Source organism: Leuciscus leuciscus (assembly GCF_965113295.1).
Source record: "Leuciscus leuciscus genome assembly, chromosome: 18".
Lineage (NCBI taxonomy): Eukaryota > Metazoa > Chordata > Actinopteri > Cypriniformes > Leuciscidae > Leuciscus > Leuciscus leuciscus.
Window position 1 is genome coordinate 23,665,327 of NC_138742.1, and position 13,822 is coordinate 23,679,148.

At 39.2% G+C, this 13,822-nt stretch overlaps 1 protein-coding gene across 1 annotated transcript in view; it reads left to right on the forward strand.

Annotated features, from left to right (window-relative positions):
- sycp2 (synaptonemal complex protein 2) overlaps window positions 1-13,822 on the forward strand; it is a gene marked incomplete at its 5' end in the record, with an annotated part of 33,301 nt that overhangs the window by 11,324 nt on the left and 8,155 nt on the right. The window contains 14 exons of the mRNA XM_082144685.1: window positions 2,931-3,009; window positions 5,290-5,441; window positions 5,849-5,923; window positions 6,047-6,113; window positions 7,771-7,819; window positions 7,950-8,053; window positions 8,483-8,772; window positions 10,409-10,521; window positions 10,603-10,639; window positions 10,751-10,812; window positions 10,921-10,963; window positions 11,064-11,101; window positions 11,303-11,369; window positions 11,468-11,630. Of these exons, the coding sequence (XP_082000811.1) occupies window positions 2,931-3,009; window positions 5,290-5,441; window positions 5,849-5,923; window positions 6,047-6,113; window positions 7,771-7,819; window positions 7,950-8,053; window positions 8,483-8,772; window positions 10,409-10,521; window positions 10,603-10,639; window positions 10,751-10,812; window positions 10,921-10,963; window positions 11,064-11,101; window positions 11,303-11,369; window positions 11,468-11,630 (1,339 nt within the window). The remainder of the gene's footprint in view (window positions 1-2,930; window positions 3,010-5,289; window positions 5,442-5,848; window positions 5,924-6,046; window positions 6,114-7,770; window positions 7,820-7,949; window positions 8,054-8,482; window positions 8,773-10,408; window positions 10,522-10,602; window positions 10,640-10,750; window positions 10,813-10,920; window positions 10,964-11,063; window positions 11,102-11,302; window positions 11,370-11,467; window positions 11,631-13,822) is intronic.

Below are 13,822 nucleotides of genomic sequence, written 5' to 3' on the forward strand. Positions count from 1 at the left end.
TCATTCAATAGCATAGTGTGAGGTGAAAATGAATATTTAATTCGTTAAGTTAAAGTTTAAAACTCATCTCTCCTCAGTCATTCTCCATTCAGCATTTCAAACAGTGTGTCACGTTCGGTTACGACAGTAACACGATGACACTCTCTCCAAGATCAAAAATAATTTATTTGTAGATAAAGGTCTATGCAGGGGTTTTCCTGCATTGAATTTTTTTTGGCTTGTCCCGCCAAAATCAAAATCAATTGCTACGATAGTAAAAGGTCGGATAGTAAAAATTACCACGGGGTGTGAATTGTGCTACAAAAAATGTTGCTTTCTTATCTTCTCTGAAAAGCTTTCGGCACATTCAGCTGACATAAAAAAACACTTTCAATAAACAAAAAAAACCTATCCAGGGATTTCTGTGTTGACACAAATCTTGTGCGATGTCCTAAACTGCTGAGATAATCACACAACGCGTGCCATAGGCTATACGTCCACTAATGACACGTCCGATTCGCGAACTAATGACTCATTTGAACCGATTCACTTTAATGAATGGTTAAAACAACTGATCTGTCCAACACAACTCACGAGACGTCTGAATCGGTGTATAACATCGGTAACAATTTACAATAATGTTCCATTTATTAAACTAGTTAACATTTACTATTAATAAACTGCACTTCTACAGCATTGTTCATGTTAATTTCAACATTTAGGCTACTAATAGCCTACTTAATTGAAATCAAAAGTTGTATTTGTTAACATAGTTAATGCACTGTGAAGTAACTTGGGCAAACAATGAACAGCAGTATTTTTATCAACTAAGATTAATAAATACAGTAACAAATGAATTGCTCATGGTTAGTTCATGTTAGTTGTTAGCCTAATACATTAATGTTAACAAATCAAACCATATTGTAAAGTGTTACAAATCATTTACTCAGAACACCTCTTAAAATGAGAATGTAAGTGTTCTTACCCCTTTTTTTTTTAGTAAGAGTGGTTAGCAAGATTTAACCTTAATGAACTACAGTATTGTCAGGTTATTTGTTTGACAATGTGTATAACAATTACCTAAACAAATAATTTAGCCTAGTTTAGGCTGGAGTGAGGTGAAAACAGAAAAAGGTGCAAAGCAAGTTGTTGTTTGCTAGCTGTTAATTTTTATTCAATTGTATTGTCATTGCACTGTTTGGTTGTTGTGTTTTTCATTAAAAATAATAGGCAATCCAGTAGAAATATCAAACCAGTAGAAATATCAAATAACCCCCTTGGAAAGAACTCAAATGATTCCCCATCCACTTGGCTAGCACTTTCCAAATTTCTAAATTCTTAGCTCCGCTGGCCTAGATTCAGTTTTCGCGATTGGGCTGGAGGGGGGTGCTTATCTTGAGGGAGAACATGTCTCCCCTTTCACCGCGCCTCCACGGACCTCCTCCTCCACTGCAACTGCTGGGGCCGGCTCTACTCTGTACACCTCACTTTTTAATGCTCCTCATGCTAGATGGCCAACATTCACATTCCTATTCAAGAATTAAGGTGTGCTGTGTGGGGGGCCTGAAGAGGTCCTGCACTGTTGCCCTCCACCTCTTTTTAATGCATCTCATATCACACATTCAATCACACAATCAATCAATAGGTAGGGAAATGGGTGGTGCTTGAGGTGGTTCTGAATAAGTTCTACCCCCTGCGCCGCACCTCTTTTAATGCACTTAGACTTCATGTAGACCCTAGAAGACATAACACAGGGATAGTGGGGTGTGTAGATGAGCTGGCCCATCAGTAGGACAATAACTGACGGCGGGGGCAGGGCAGAAGTGGAGAGGGGTTCTGGCACAGAGTGCTTCTGGATTAAGTTCCCCACTCCCCCATGTCCAAAGCCCCACTCCCCCTACATCCTAGGATTAATATGCTTCTCAGCCCCGGTGAGGGCTGGAGCAGTCAGAGGAAAGATCCGTTGAGCCTGACCCAACCCAACCCAACCCATCCCATCCCATCCCATCCCATCCCCTCTTATAACTAGGGCACAGTACTTACATCAATTCATACTATACCAATCCTGCTGATTTCAACATTCAAACACAAAACACTCAATCATACACAAACTTATACGCACGATAATGTTTATTCTAGCACGCGCACACACACACACACACACACACACACACACACATACACACAACCTTCCTTCTCCACCCTCATGGTAATCTATCCCCAAATTTATTTATAAAAATTTTTTTTTTTTTTTTTTTTGTGTCTTGTCAATTACTGTTCTTATTTGTTTCATGTTGAATGTGTGATACAGGCTTTCTCTATATATATATTTTTATAATATCAAATAATCATTGTATGCTGTACGCTTTGTCTTTCACACTTTGTTTGGGTTTTGTATCATGTGTGTGGTGTTGCCAATATTTGTATAACACTTATTGAAAATAATTCAAATTGGCGCTAATTTAATTTACGTACGGCCGCATGTGTCCACGGGCACGGAGCGAGCAGAGCGAACGTTTTTAGTTCATTCCTATGGAAAAACGCTTGCTCTATTCTGCTCGCTCCACGTCCGAGGATACGTGTGGACGCGCACATTTTACGTTTGCCTTTAAATTAGCGATTTAAAAAACCCTGCCGGTGATACCGGTATTACCGGTGTTGTCACACGTCGATTAACCGGTGGGAAAATATCTTCACCGTCACTTCCAAGCGAGTTATTAAATTAGATGACCTGTATAGTTAACTTTGGTGACCTTTTGTCCTCATTTACCCCATTGAAGTTACAAGTTTGTATTTTGTCCCTTGAAGCTTTTAACAGCTGAAATATGGTTGCATTGACTCACCTCTGTTAATGTTGCTGTCGTTATGGCTCAGTGTGCACGTTAATGGAATCATTGTGGTCAGAGGTCTCTTGTTCTCCAGAGCTAAGAGCACAAATCTCTTTTTCTCAGATAGCAACGCCTCTACAGATGAAGACATCCATGGAGCGTCCACAGGGAAGCTGTTCCTCCAGTTGTGTGCTTTCTATAGGTAGGTCACTAAGCAGTTTATGACTTTATCTGTAAGAAAATCTATTCCCGCCTTCTTGGATTTCCACAGTAAGAGTGTGAGTACTCTAAGCTCTGTTTTACACATTTTACCATGTTTAAAGGAATGCTTTCGGTTGAAAACAGGGCCTAAAACTAACTTTTTGCCACACCTGCTGCCAGTGGCCTTTGACTTCAGAAAATGTCCCTGCGAATAAATATTTTTTACCATGAAACTGTTTTTGCCAATACAGTAATAATTGAAAATTAAAAAAAAAAACATTTTCGATACCTATTCCAGTAATAATATAAAACATTACTAAAGATGAGTAAACAGTCAGTAATAAAATAAAACATTTCAAGCAATAGCACACATAAATACAGTAGAACAAAAATACAAATGAACTGAACAGTGCTTTTCAGGTAAGTTTAACAGTAGTTTTCAGGTATAGACCACAAATAAAGTAATCAAATGTAAAATAACACTGCATAGTATTTACTGGATAAATTAAATATAGATTAATCCTAAATAAAGTTACAAAAGTTGTTCAGCCAAGAGCATTAACCCTCTGATGGTTTACGGGGTCTTTTTGACCCCAAATGACTTTTGCTCAAATTAAAAAAAAATTTCCCTTTGTCCAAATGGTATGAAACCTTCTACGGCTCTCAACACTTTCTAGATCTACAAAAAAAAAAAAAAAATTGGAATGATATCTGTTTTTATGTTAGCGTGACAAAAATTGTGACACTCGTGGTCTTCGGGGTCTCTGGAGACCCCGCAATCAAAATAGACAAAATTCATCATCAAAATCAGAAACAACGCAGAACACATCGACAGAAATGGCACAAATAAAGTGGCACACTTCCACCAATGCAAAAAACATCCACAATGCTAAATTATATTGCTCACAACACGCGTGTACACACACACACACACACACACACACACACACACACACATCTAGAGGAATACATTTTTGAGACTATAAAAACTGTTCTCTTATCATTTGTAAAATAAAATCATCCAAAATGCAGTACCACTACAAAAATAAATTGGTGACACTGACACATTGAAAATGCACACACACACACACACACACACACACACACATTTGTAAGGCTATAATTTGTCAAATAAAATCATCCAAAATGCAGAACCAACACAAATATAAAGTGGTGACACTGACACCGACAATGTGTACTCACACACTCTCTCTCTCACACACACACACACACACACACACACACACACAGGAACATTTGTAAGGCTATAATTTGTCAAATAAAATCATCCAAAATGCAGTACCACCACAAAAATAAATTGGTGACACTGACACATTGAAAATGTAAACACACACACACACACACACACACACACACACACACACACACACACACACACACACACACACACGCATACACACATAGGAACATTTGTAAGGCTATAATTTGTCAAATAAAATCATCCAAAATGCAGAACCACTACAAATATAAAGTGGTGTGGTGACACTGGCACATCGACAATGTGTACTCACACACTCTCTCTCTCTTTATCTCTCAGACACACACACCGTTTTCAACGGCAAATATAGGCAAATCCACGGACAACTAAACAAGCATTAGGACGAACGTAAAGAGGGCGCTTGAGACGCGCACAAGTCAGCAATGTGGACTGCCATAACATCAATGAAAAACATTACTGAAGGCTATATATTATGCAGAAATAAATAGCTATGCTATGTATGTGTGTGTGTGTGTGTGTGTGTGTGTGTGTGTGTGTGTGTGTGTGTGTGTGTGTGTGTGTGTGTGTGTGTGTGTCAGAACCTGCAGTTGCTGTGTGACGCGCGTTCGCTGCGGGCGTATCGTGACGAGCTGGACGCGCTCCAAGAGAAGGCCGTTAAAATCGATTCCCTATTTTCGTTTTCGAAACTTGTGTTGGTTGGTCCGATCGATTGTGCAATAAGTGACAGCCCTCTGACATGCTTAATCTTTGATAGGCAGACGCGTGATAACAGCTCGACCGTGAGTGAAACCTAAGCGCTTGCGCACGGATGGGAGGGGTGGGTGACATTCATTTTCGGTTTACGTTTTTGGCTGTTTTTTTTATTTCGGCCCGAAACCGATAATGCCATTTTCGGCCGAACATTTTCGGCGGCCGAAATTTTGGTGCACCCCTAATAAAGATCATCTCTTACTTATGATGGAATTACTGTAACACATAGCCACCTTTAGATTTTTATGTAATTTTTTACGTTTTGCAACTGGCTTGGTCCCTTTTTTCTAGTGACGAAGCCAATGGTGAAACCAGCTCTTCAGATGATGAGCTCTTCAGACAGGAAAAAGGAAATTGAGCTCAGAGACCTCATGATGTCCAAAACATCTATTTTTTCTCACTCTGAGAACAACCAGAAGAAGGCCCATGTAATTCAAGCACAGGTATAACCTTTATAGACAGTTTCAGATACTTCAAATGTTCTCCAACCTTGCTGATAAATCCAGCATTGATGGTCACCAGCATAAGGTATGTTTTGCATCCTGGGACCAGCATGGGTTGATGGCTTGCTGGTCCCCAGAGTGGGAAGCAGGAGTGCTGGTGTACCAGCTACACCAGCTCAGTTGGGCTTGAGATCCACCAGCTAGACCAGCACTATACCAGCTCTAACTTGCATAAACCAGCCTGGACAACATGAAGTTCATGCTGGTTTATGCTGGATTTTCAGCAGGGCAGTTTATACTAATGCAGACTAACAAATGGAGAATAGAGTTTATGAAACACAGTTAAACTAACGAAGCCATATACTGTACATTGGTAATATCAGTGAATCTTGTGTGTGTCTTATTAGTTAACCCCTGCTGCCCAGAATGAGGACCAACAGAAAATCCAGAGCGTTAAGGCTAAAGGAAAAAAGTACCGCAAGGTGCTCTGAATTTTTTTTTTTATTAATAGTACTTCATACGTTATTTTATTAATTGTTCATTTTGTGCTTTCTGTTTTTTATTCCTTTTTCTCCTCTAACCCTATAAAAACATGTTTTCCGCAGAATATTCCTGTAGACAAAGTAGTAGAGATGGTGCAAGCTGACAAAGAATGTGAAGAGAACACTTTTGGTATTTAATGAATTAAGCATACTACATACCTGCAAACTAGTCGCTTTTCGGCGAAAATCGCTGTTTTGAATGGGAAAATGTCATCCACGTGAATGAATGGGGGGGGGGGGGGGGGGTTGGGGTCATCACGCGAGTCATTTGGCCAATCACAGTCAAGATAACGGCAGCGTCTTCTTTGAAAAGCCCCTGGCTGCAGCTTTCCCGCGGATGAATTCACGTTAGTGAACATGTTTAACATTAACGTTATAATGGAAAGTAAGCTTGTCGGCTACTCAGCTAACGTAAGATCAGCAAATTGTGTTGTTAGCCTACAATGTTAGTTCAATGTGAAGGATTTTGGCAAGGTTATCTCCTCCACTGCATTACAGTGTTAATTTCGTTGACGAATAATTTTCGTCATTATTTTCATCAACAACATTTTTCACAGACGAAACAGAGATGATAAAGTAAATTATAAAAACTAGTTTTAAATGACAAAAACTATGACGAAAATCTATTGACATTTTCGTCAACGAATAAAAACTAGACGAAAATGTTAGATAGTGACGATTTGGGAAGCGATCCATTCAGAACTGATAGTAGATGCGCACATTTGTACTGTAACGTGCTGATGTACCCAGCGGGACACGAGATGTCTCATGTCTCATCTTTCTGTGCGCACGCACACACCCGACCCGAAGCGTGCAGCCATAGACACCTATACAGCGCGCGAGTACTGAAGTGAGCTCTGTTTCGTGTCTGAATGGACAAATACACACAACATTATGTCTAATGTGTTGGTTGTTGGTTATGTCTTAAACAGTTGTGAGTGTATCGGATGTGCATCAGTGCAATTGGATCCGCATGTCATTGGACATGAGCCGATGTCTTAAAGTGACTGTGGGTAATAAACCTAATGCGGTCTGTGTCCATAATATTGATCAAGCAACAAAAGAAAAAGAAAAGCATTCACTGCTCGTTGATAGCTTTAATAAGGATTAATTATATTTAATTCATTTAAATATGTCTGCTTGAAAGAATAAAGAATGATGTATGCAAGTAGTTATAAAGAATGAATATATCATTAATTGAAAAGAAGACTGTTCTACTTTAGGAAAAGTGGTTTTATTTAATTTTAAGCTATTTTTTAAGTCACAGTAGTTAAATCTGTATCTGTATTGCATGTTCAAACTTTAAAATCAATTATATTAACAGGTTAATAGATGTTTTATCCGGGAGTATATGGGTTTGGACATTTTAGAGACATTCTAAATTAATGCATTACAATTGAACTAAACCCATTATATTTTAGTCGACTAAAATCTTATTGTATTTCATCGACTAAAACTAGACTAAAACTAAAACAATTCAGATGACTAAAATATGACTAAAACTAAATGGCATTTTAGTCAAAAGACTATGATTAAAACTAAATCAAAATTTGCTGTCAAAATTAACATTGTTATCTGATTTTTTATGTATATCTTGTCGTAAGAGATGAGCGAAATGAAAATGAACACGTAATGAAACAAGACCCATTGGTGTCTGGGGGGGGGTTATAAAATGTGTCACCTTTTTCAGAACTTCTGAGTTTGCAGGTATGTTACTAAGGAAATGCCAGTGCTATTATTAACACATTTGAATGTTTTTAACCTTATTTTATTTATGTTTGTGAAAGATAACAGCGTAGTCCCAGACTCCCAACCTGTGAGAAAGGGTAGCTCATTGTGAGTGTATTTCTATTGGCATTTCGGTTACAGTTTGTCAACTGTTTAACTGGGTAATAGAATAACAGTACGTTCATTGTAGAGAGGACTCTATCTAATGTATGTCAATCTGTTACTTATAACAATTCAGTTCACCGGGTCTCTGGAGCTTGAACTCCAGCAAAATGAGAATCTCTGTATCTGGATCACTGCTGGCATGGCAAAAAGATAGCGCTAAAAACTGCTCTGTATCAGGTGAGTGAACAGATAGAAGAGAGTGTTAAAGTGATTGTTTTGTAAAGTATGTTGTATCAGCAAATATACATTACATGGTACTCTTGAATACTCAATTGTGGTCAATCTTGGCATCCTGCAGTCAAGTTTGTTTTTTTTTTTATCTTTTTTTTTTTAAATTATGACCTCTACTATAATTGACAGTTAGAACCACTTTCCAACATAACTGTGCTAGTTTCTTGTCTCTTATCACTAGGCAGTCACCTTCTCATAATAAAATATATACAGTCATTTTTACTCCTCCATCGCTTATGTTGTGTCTTATGAGCCAGTTCTTTTGGTCCTGAATCAGTTAAAAAGAAAACAATTGGAAACACTTTTCCTGATATGTTGTCACTATATGAATCAGGTGGCTTTGTGTAACCTTGCATTCTGTGTAATCATCTCCAGATGGTAGTTCTCATCCCCCACCTCAGCGTCTGTCCCCGGCACAGTGTGCACCGAAAACCCTGACCCATAATCAGCTGCAAACCCAGCTCACTCAGAGATTGGAGGAAGTGCTGAAGGAGCAGCAGGGTACAGATGGCCATGCAGCCCAGAGAGGCTCCTCACTGGAGCCCAGAACTGCAGGTCAAGAGAAAGAGAAAGTGGAGAAATCAGTGAGGTCCATGCCTGCTAGACCTACACAACAGAGAAGGAAGAGTGGCACAGTTCAGGGCGATGCATCAGACCGTGAGAATGTGAGACTCTTTTAGTTCAAATAGATGTCTTTATGTTATTAGTGTATGCTAAGGCAAGCATTACTATTACTTGGAGTTGATTTGTTCTGGGCACACTGAGATGTGGAACTTACAGCATATGGCTGATGCAGGTTTGAATCAGGCCTTGTGGAAAAAGAAGTGTGCTTAAATGCATTGAATGTGCACTTGTAGTGTAATTCAAATCTTATATATAAACGTATATATTAACGTATTAAACGTATATATATTTTTACTTGCTACTTGCGGATGATATATATATATATATATATTAGGGGTTGCACGACTACTGATTTCTGCTAGTCGATTTCTTATCAAAACAATTCTCGAGTTACTCGACTACTCGTGGTTCATGCTAGGGCTGGGCGATATATCGATATAAAAAATATATCGATATATTTTTGAAATGCGATATGGAATTAGACCATATCGCATATATCGATATAGTTCAAATTTGCGCTGTGATCCTTGCTCCCCGCGCCTCCTTTTCCACTCTGCGTGCGTGTTTAGAGCATGTTATGTTATGAGAGGCGAATCATGACTACTTCAGAAAACCCAGCAAATAGGAACTACCAGGCAGTGACATAAGTGTACGCTGAGATAAAGTTTTTCACCTCAGAAAAACTGACTTTCTTGTCCTGTCAGCCATTATCCTGTTCTCGTAGCTCACACTCTTCAATTGCACGCACAAATGCGGAGGCGCGCGCGCTGTATCGCCTCACTGATCAGTGCAAAAGAAACTACGAGCATGCAACGCCATTACGTTGTAAATTACACGAAATAAAAGTAATGCAGGTATGATTTTCATTCTATTCACCAGGAGCAGTTTCCATGTTTCACTAACAGTTCATTAACCATGGTAACTGTCCTTTCCATATTAACCCCAAAATGCCACTATTTTTCTTTGTGTTATTTTTTATATTTTTAAATGACTGTAGTGGCTCATACCAACATTGTATTAACAAAAACTAGTTTGGGACTGCCATTTAATAACTTTAGCATAGGCCTAATGTTTATTTATTAGTACTAGTCTTTACTATTAGTCATATTCTTACAATTTATGTTATATATATATATATATATATATATATGTGTGTATATATTATGTATGTATATAGGCAAATTATAACATGTTTACTCAAAATTTGTTTATAGCCTATATATATTGAATGTAAACTTTGATAATCATAATTAATAAATCGCAATTACAATTCGAAGGGAATAATTGGCAATTATGATTTTTGTCATAATCGTGCAGCCCCAACTTAGGTGAAGAAACCTGTTTATTATTTATTCATTTGATTCTGCAACTGTTCACTGAAATAGTTGGTTTCAATAAAACTACTTGTGACGTCATATTTGGCTTTGACTTTGAACATTTTCTCTCACTTTGCGGAAAAAATATCAGGATATATATCGTATATATCGATATTCAGCCTAAATATATCGCGATATGACTTTTGGTCCATATCGCCCAGCCCTAGTTCATGCTACTGTAAATGAAAAGACATGAAATAGTTCTTATCAATAAATGTTTATTAATTCATAGCCTAATGCAACAAAGAAAACAGGAAGGTTTATTATATTAAACTTAGCCTTTGTTGTTGCTGTTCTGAAGGTGGCACGTGCAACAGACAGTATGGTGAAGATGATTTCCAGTCATTATAAGAGAAGTGCCAAAGCAGCATCCCCTGACCCTGGCGCCCAGTTTAACATTGCATCTACAAACAGGTGACACCGATGGACCTTTCACTCACGCTTCACCTTTTCCTCTGTTCTCACGTGCAATCACAGTGTTACCTTCACTTTCAGATATCTGTTCGATAAGAGTAGCCATCCATCCTCCACTGTAAGTCATTTAGAAAGACATTTTTGTAATGCAAGTTAATAGATTTGGTTGTATAAATATGATGCTATCTAATCAATGTACCTTTTTTCTTTCCCACTCATCATGTTACAGGAGAAAACTGCTGCCAAGAGTTCAAGTTTGCGCAAATCCAAGAGGCCAACCCAGAAGCTTGAGTACTGCATTTTACTGACTTCACTCCTTTAAAATAGGGACAGTTCGTTCGAAAATGGCTGTTATAAATAAATAAATAAATAAATACATTTATTGTTTGGTCTCTTCAGGGATATTTATGCATTTACAGAGAACACGCCAAAAATCAGTGTGGTAAGGACACCCATAGCTAAACAAAATAAATATCATTAAATGTATAGTATTTAAAAATATGATAATAATTGTCATTAGTTCCTAATTTTGTCCTCTTCAGAGAAAGAAATCCTCTGATTCATCCCGAGTGGAAAGCAGGTAATTCTGTTCATTTATAATAATAAAAAATAGCCCCCTCTAGTGTTTAACAGGTGAACCTAACTGCAGAGTTCAGTAGTTATGTGGACAGTTCAATTCTCTCCAAAGAAACCCTGCATATTTGTGGACATGTGATTGCTTATTATTATATTGTGTATTTTATTGCGTATTTACAAAAGTTTTTGTTCTTTTTTCTTTTAGTGCAAGAAAAAATTGCAGTAATTCTCCATCTTTCTCCAAGTCCGCTAGGAAACCTCAGCTTCCAAAGGTTTCACATTTCTTAAACTATTTGGGAATGGCCACTTGATTTAATATATCCCTATCAAAAATCCACATTTAATACTTTTATGTTTGTTACACCTCTAGGTTGCTATGACAAATGTGAATAAAAACCTGTTCAGTGACACGGACACAGACAATATGACAGAGATTAGCTGGTTAAACTCTGCCAACAGGAAACCCAAACCCAAAGTGGCAGACTACAGCAGGCAGCCAGTTAAACCCACCTTTCCATCAGCTGACTCTGCATGTATGTTACACCCATCTCTATATTTTAGAGAAGAGATGTCTTATGCCGGGTACACACTGCATGTGTATGCGATGTAGCCCTAATTTTCCCTTGGTTACAGTTTTGTGGATATCACAGACAAATGCTCGAAATCTGTGGCAAATCGGTGCTCGTTCATGTAAGCGACTCGATCTCGTAGTGTGTATGATCAAAGATACGATTTGATAGATGCATCGATGCCCGTAAAGCATGCTCAAAATCTGGACCTGTCTGTGACTGAGAGTCATGCAATGTGAAATATGTCTTGACAGGAAATGACTTAGCTAATGAGAGAGAATGACTGTGCGTTCACACCGCCGCCGACTTGAGCTTCCAAAGTTACCGGAAGTCATTCATTTTCAATGGAAGCTGGCTTCTCTCAGCTGCAAGGAGCGTCAAATCCATCGGCGTCGCGTTTTGGGCGTTTTGAGCGTCAATCTGAAAGTTGAAAGAAGCTCAACTTTATGGTAATGAGCTATGACGCGGTTCAGCGGCAAGCAGCGGCAAACGCCAGCAACCAATCGGAATATAGACGTCCTTCGCGCTGGCTGATTCCGGAGAAACATACGATGTAAACTTTCGTTCCTACCAAAACATTAGTTCCGAGAAAATGGAGGAGAAACTGATAATCACTGTTGCTGGGTTTCCTATCATTTATGATATGACGTTATTTTCATATAAGGACCAGTTACAAAAGAGAGAGAGCCCCGGCCGCGCGCGCGCACTCACCTTCAACGTCTTCAAACAATATGTCTTGCTCTCTCTCCCTCGCGCATATTAATCAAATATTTTTTTCCCGACCAAATGTGACCAAAACGGTTATAAAAATGCTGTCATTATAAAAGGTTCCTAGTGTCAATGTATTGCTTTTTTTTTTTTTTTCTGTTTACATTTCATGGTGTGACACAGACTTCAGAGCGGCCAAAGCGTCAACAAGCTTCCCCGTACGTTTTTGACAAGCGTCCTTGACAGGGCGGCCAGAGCTTCTTTGCAGCTCAAGTCGGCGGCGGTGTGAACGTACAGTGATACAGGGCAAGGGAAGATTCAGGGGGAGGAGTCATAGACCTGCAACAGAACATAAACAAGCATGGCTTCTGCAAGCAGCTGTAATAAACCTCAGAACAGCCCTACGGTGGTCAAAGAGCAGCCAGTCGGTTTAATCAAAGAGAATTTACACTTTATTTCAAATAGAGAGGCTAAAACTCATTCTACGGGTACAGATAAGATAGGGAGCCAGGGAAGAGAAACACGGGAAACTCCGCAAGGCACAACACTTCATATACACACAGTGAGTTTCACGCTCAATACGTCACACTGTGTTTGATACTCAACATAGCACCCCAGCCTGCACAGCACACAGTGATCACACGTAAGGCGTGTTTCCTCCGTTCTCACTTCCCCAACCTCCCTCTTTAACCCGCTGTCCGTTACACAATACACAGTCAAACAATTCATATAGGAATAGATTAAAAACACTTCCCTCTCGTGGGGCAGAGAAGACTCATCCGTAGGGGGTGAGTAGTGATCGCAGCAACCCGTCTTCTCACCGAAGACGTCACTCTACCGTCCAGGGGCGGAACTTAAAGTTCATTCATAAAATCCTTCCGTCGTATGCATCAAGGCATTCATAACGTCTCAGTAGCACGTGGGCATTCATTCATAGAATCTCGGTAGCACGTGGGCATTCATTCATAGAATCTCGGTAGCGTGTGGGCGTCAGCCGAGCAATAGTCTGAGGTAGTCGGTGACACTAATTTCCCCCCTCTACAACTCAACTATCTCACCCCAAGGCAGCTAGCTAACTAGCTATCTTCATCTCCGGAGGACCTACTGTCCCCGAGAGACAGCCAAAACGTTCTCAACAGGTCACCACACTCAGCATTCCCCGGTTGCACCACACCTCTTTTTTAAAGTCCCTTTGTCCTCCCTTCACAGGTGCATGCCATCAAAGCAGTCATGTAATCAGCCAATGACGACACACTACACAGCCATTCTCTCATTCATATATATATATTTTTATATATATCACAAGCTTCTTGCGTACATCATTTTAACGAGAAGAACTCCTGTCTCGTGTGTGAATTTACGTTATTTCCTGTATCTATTCTCGCATGTGTTTGCTTGTGAAATGTAGTTTGTAGACTAGACAGAGTTGTCTGCGATTCTTCCTATTG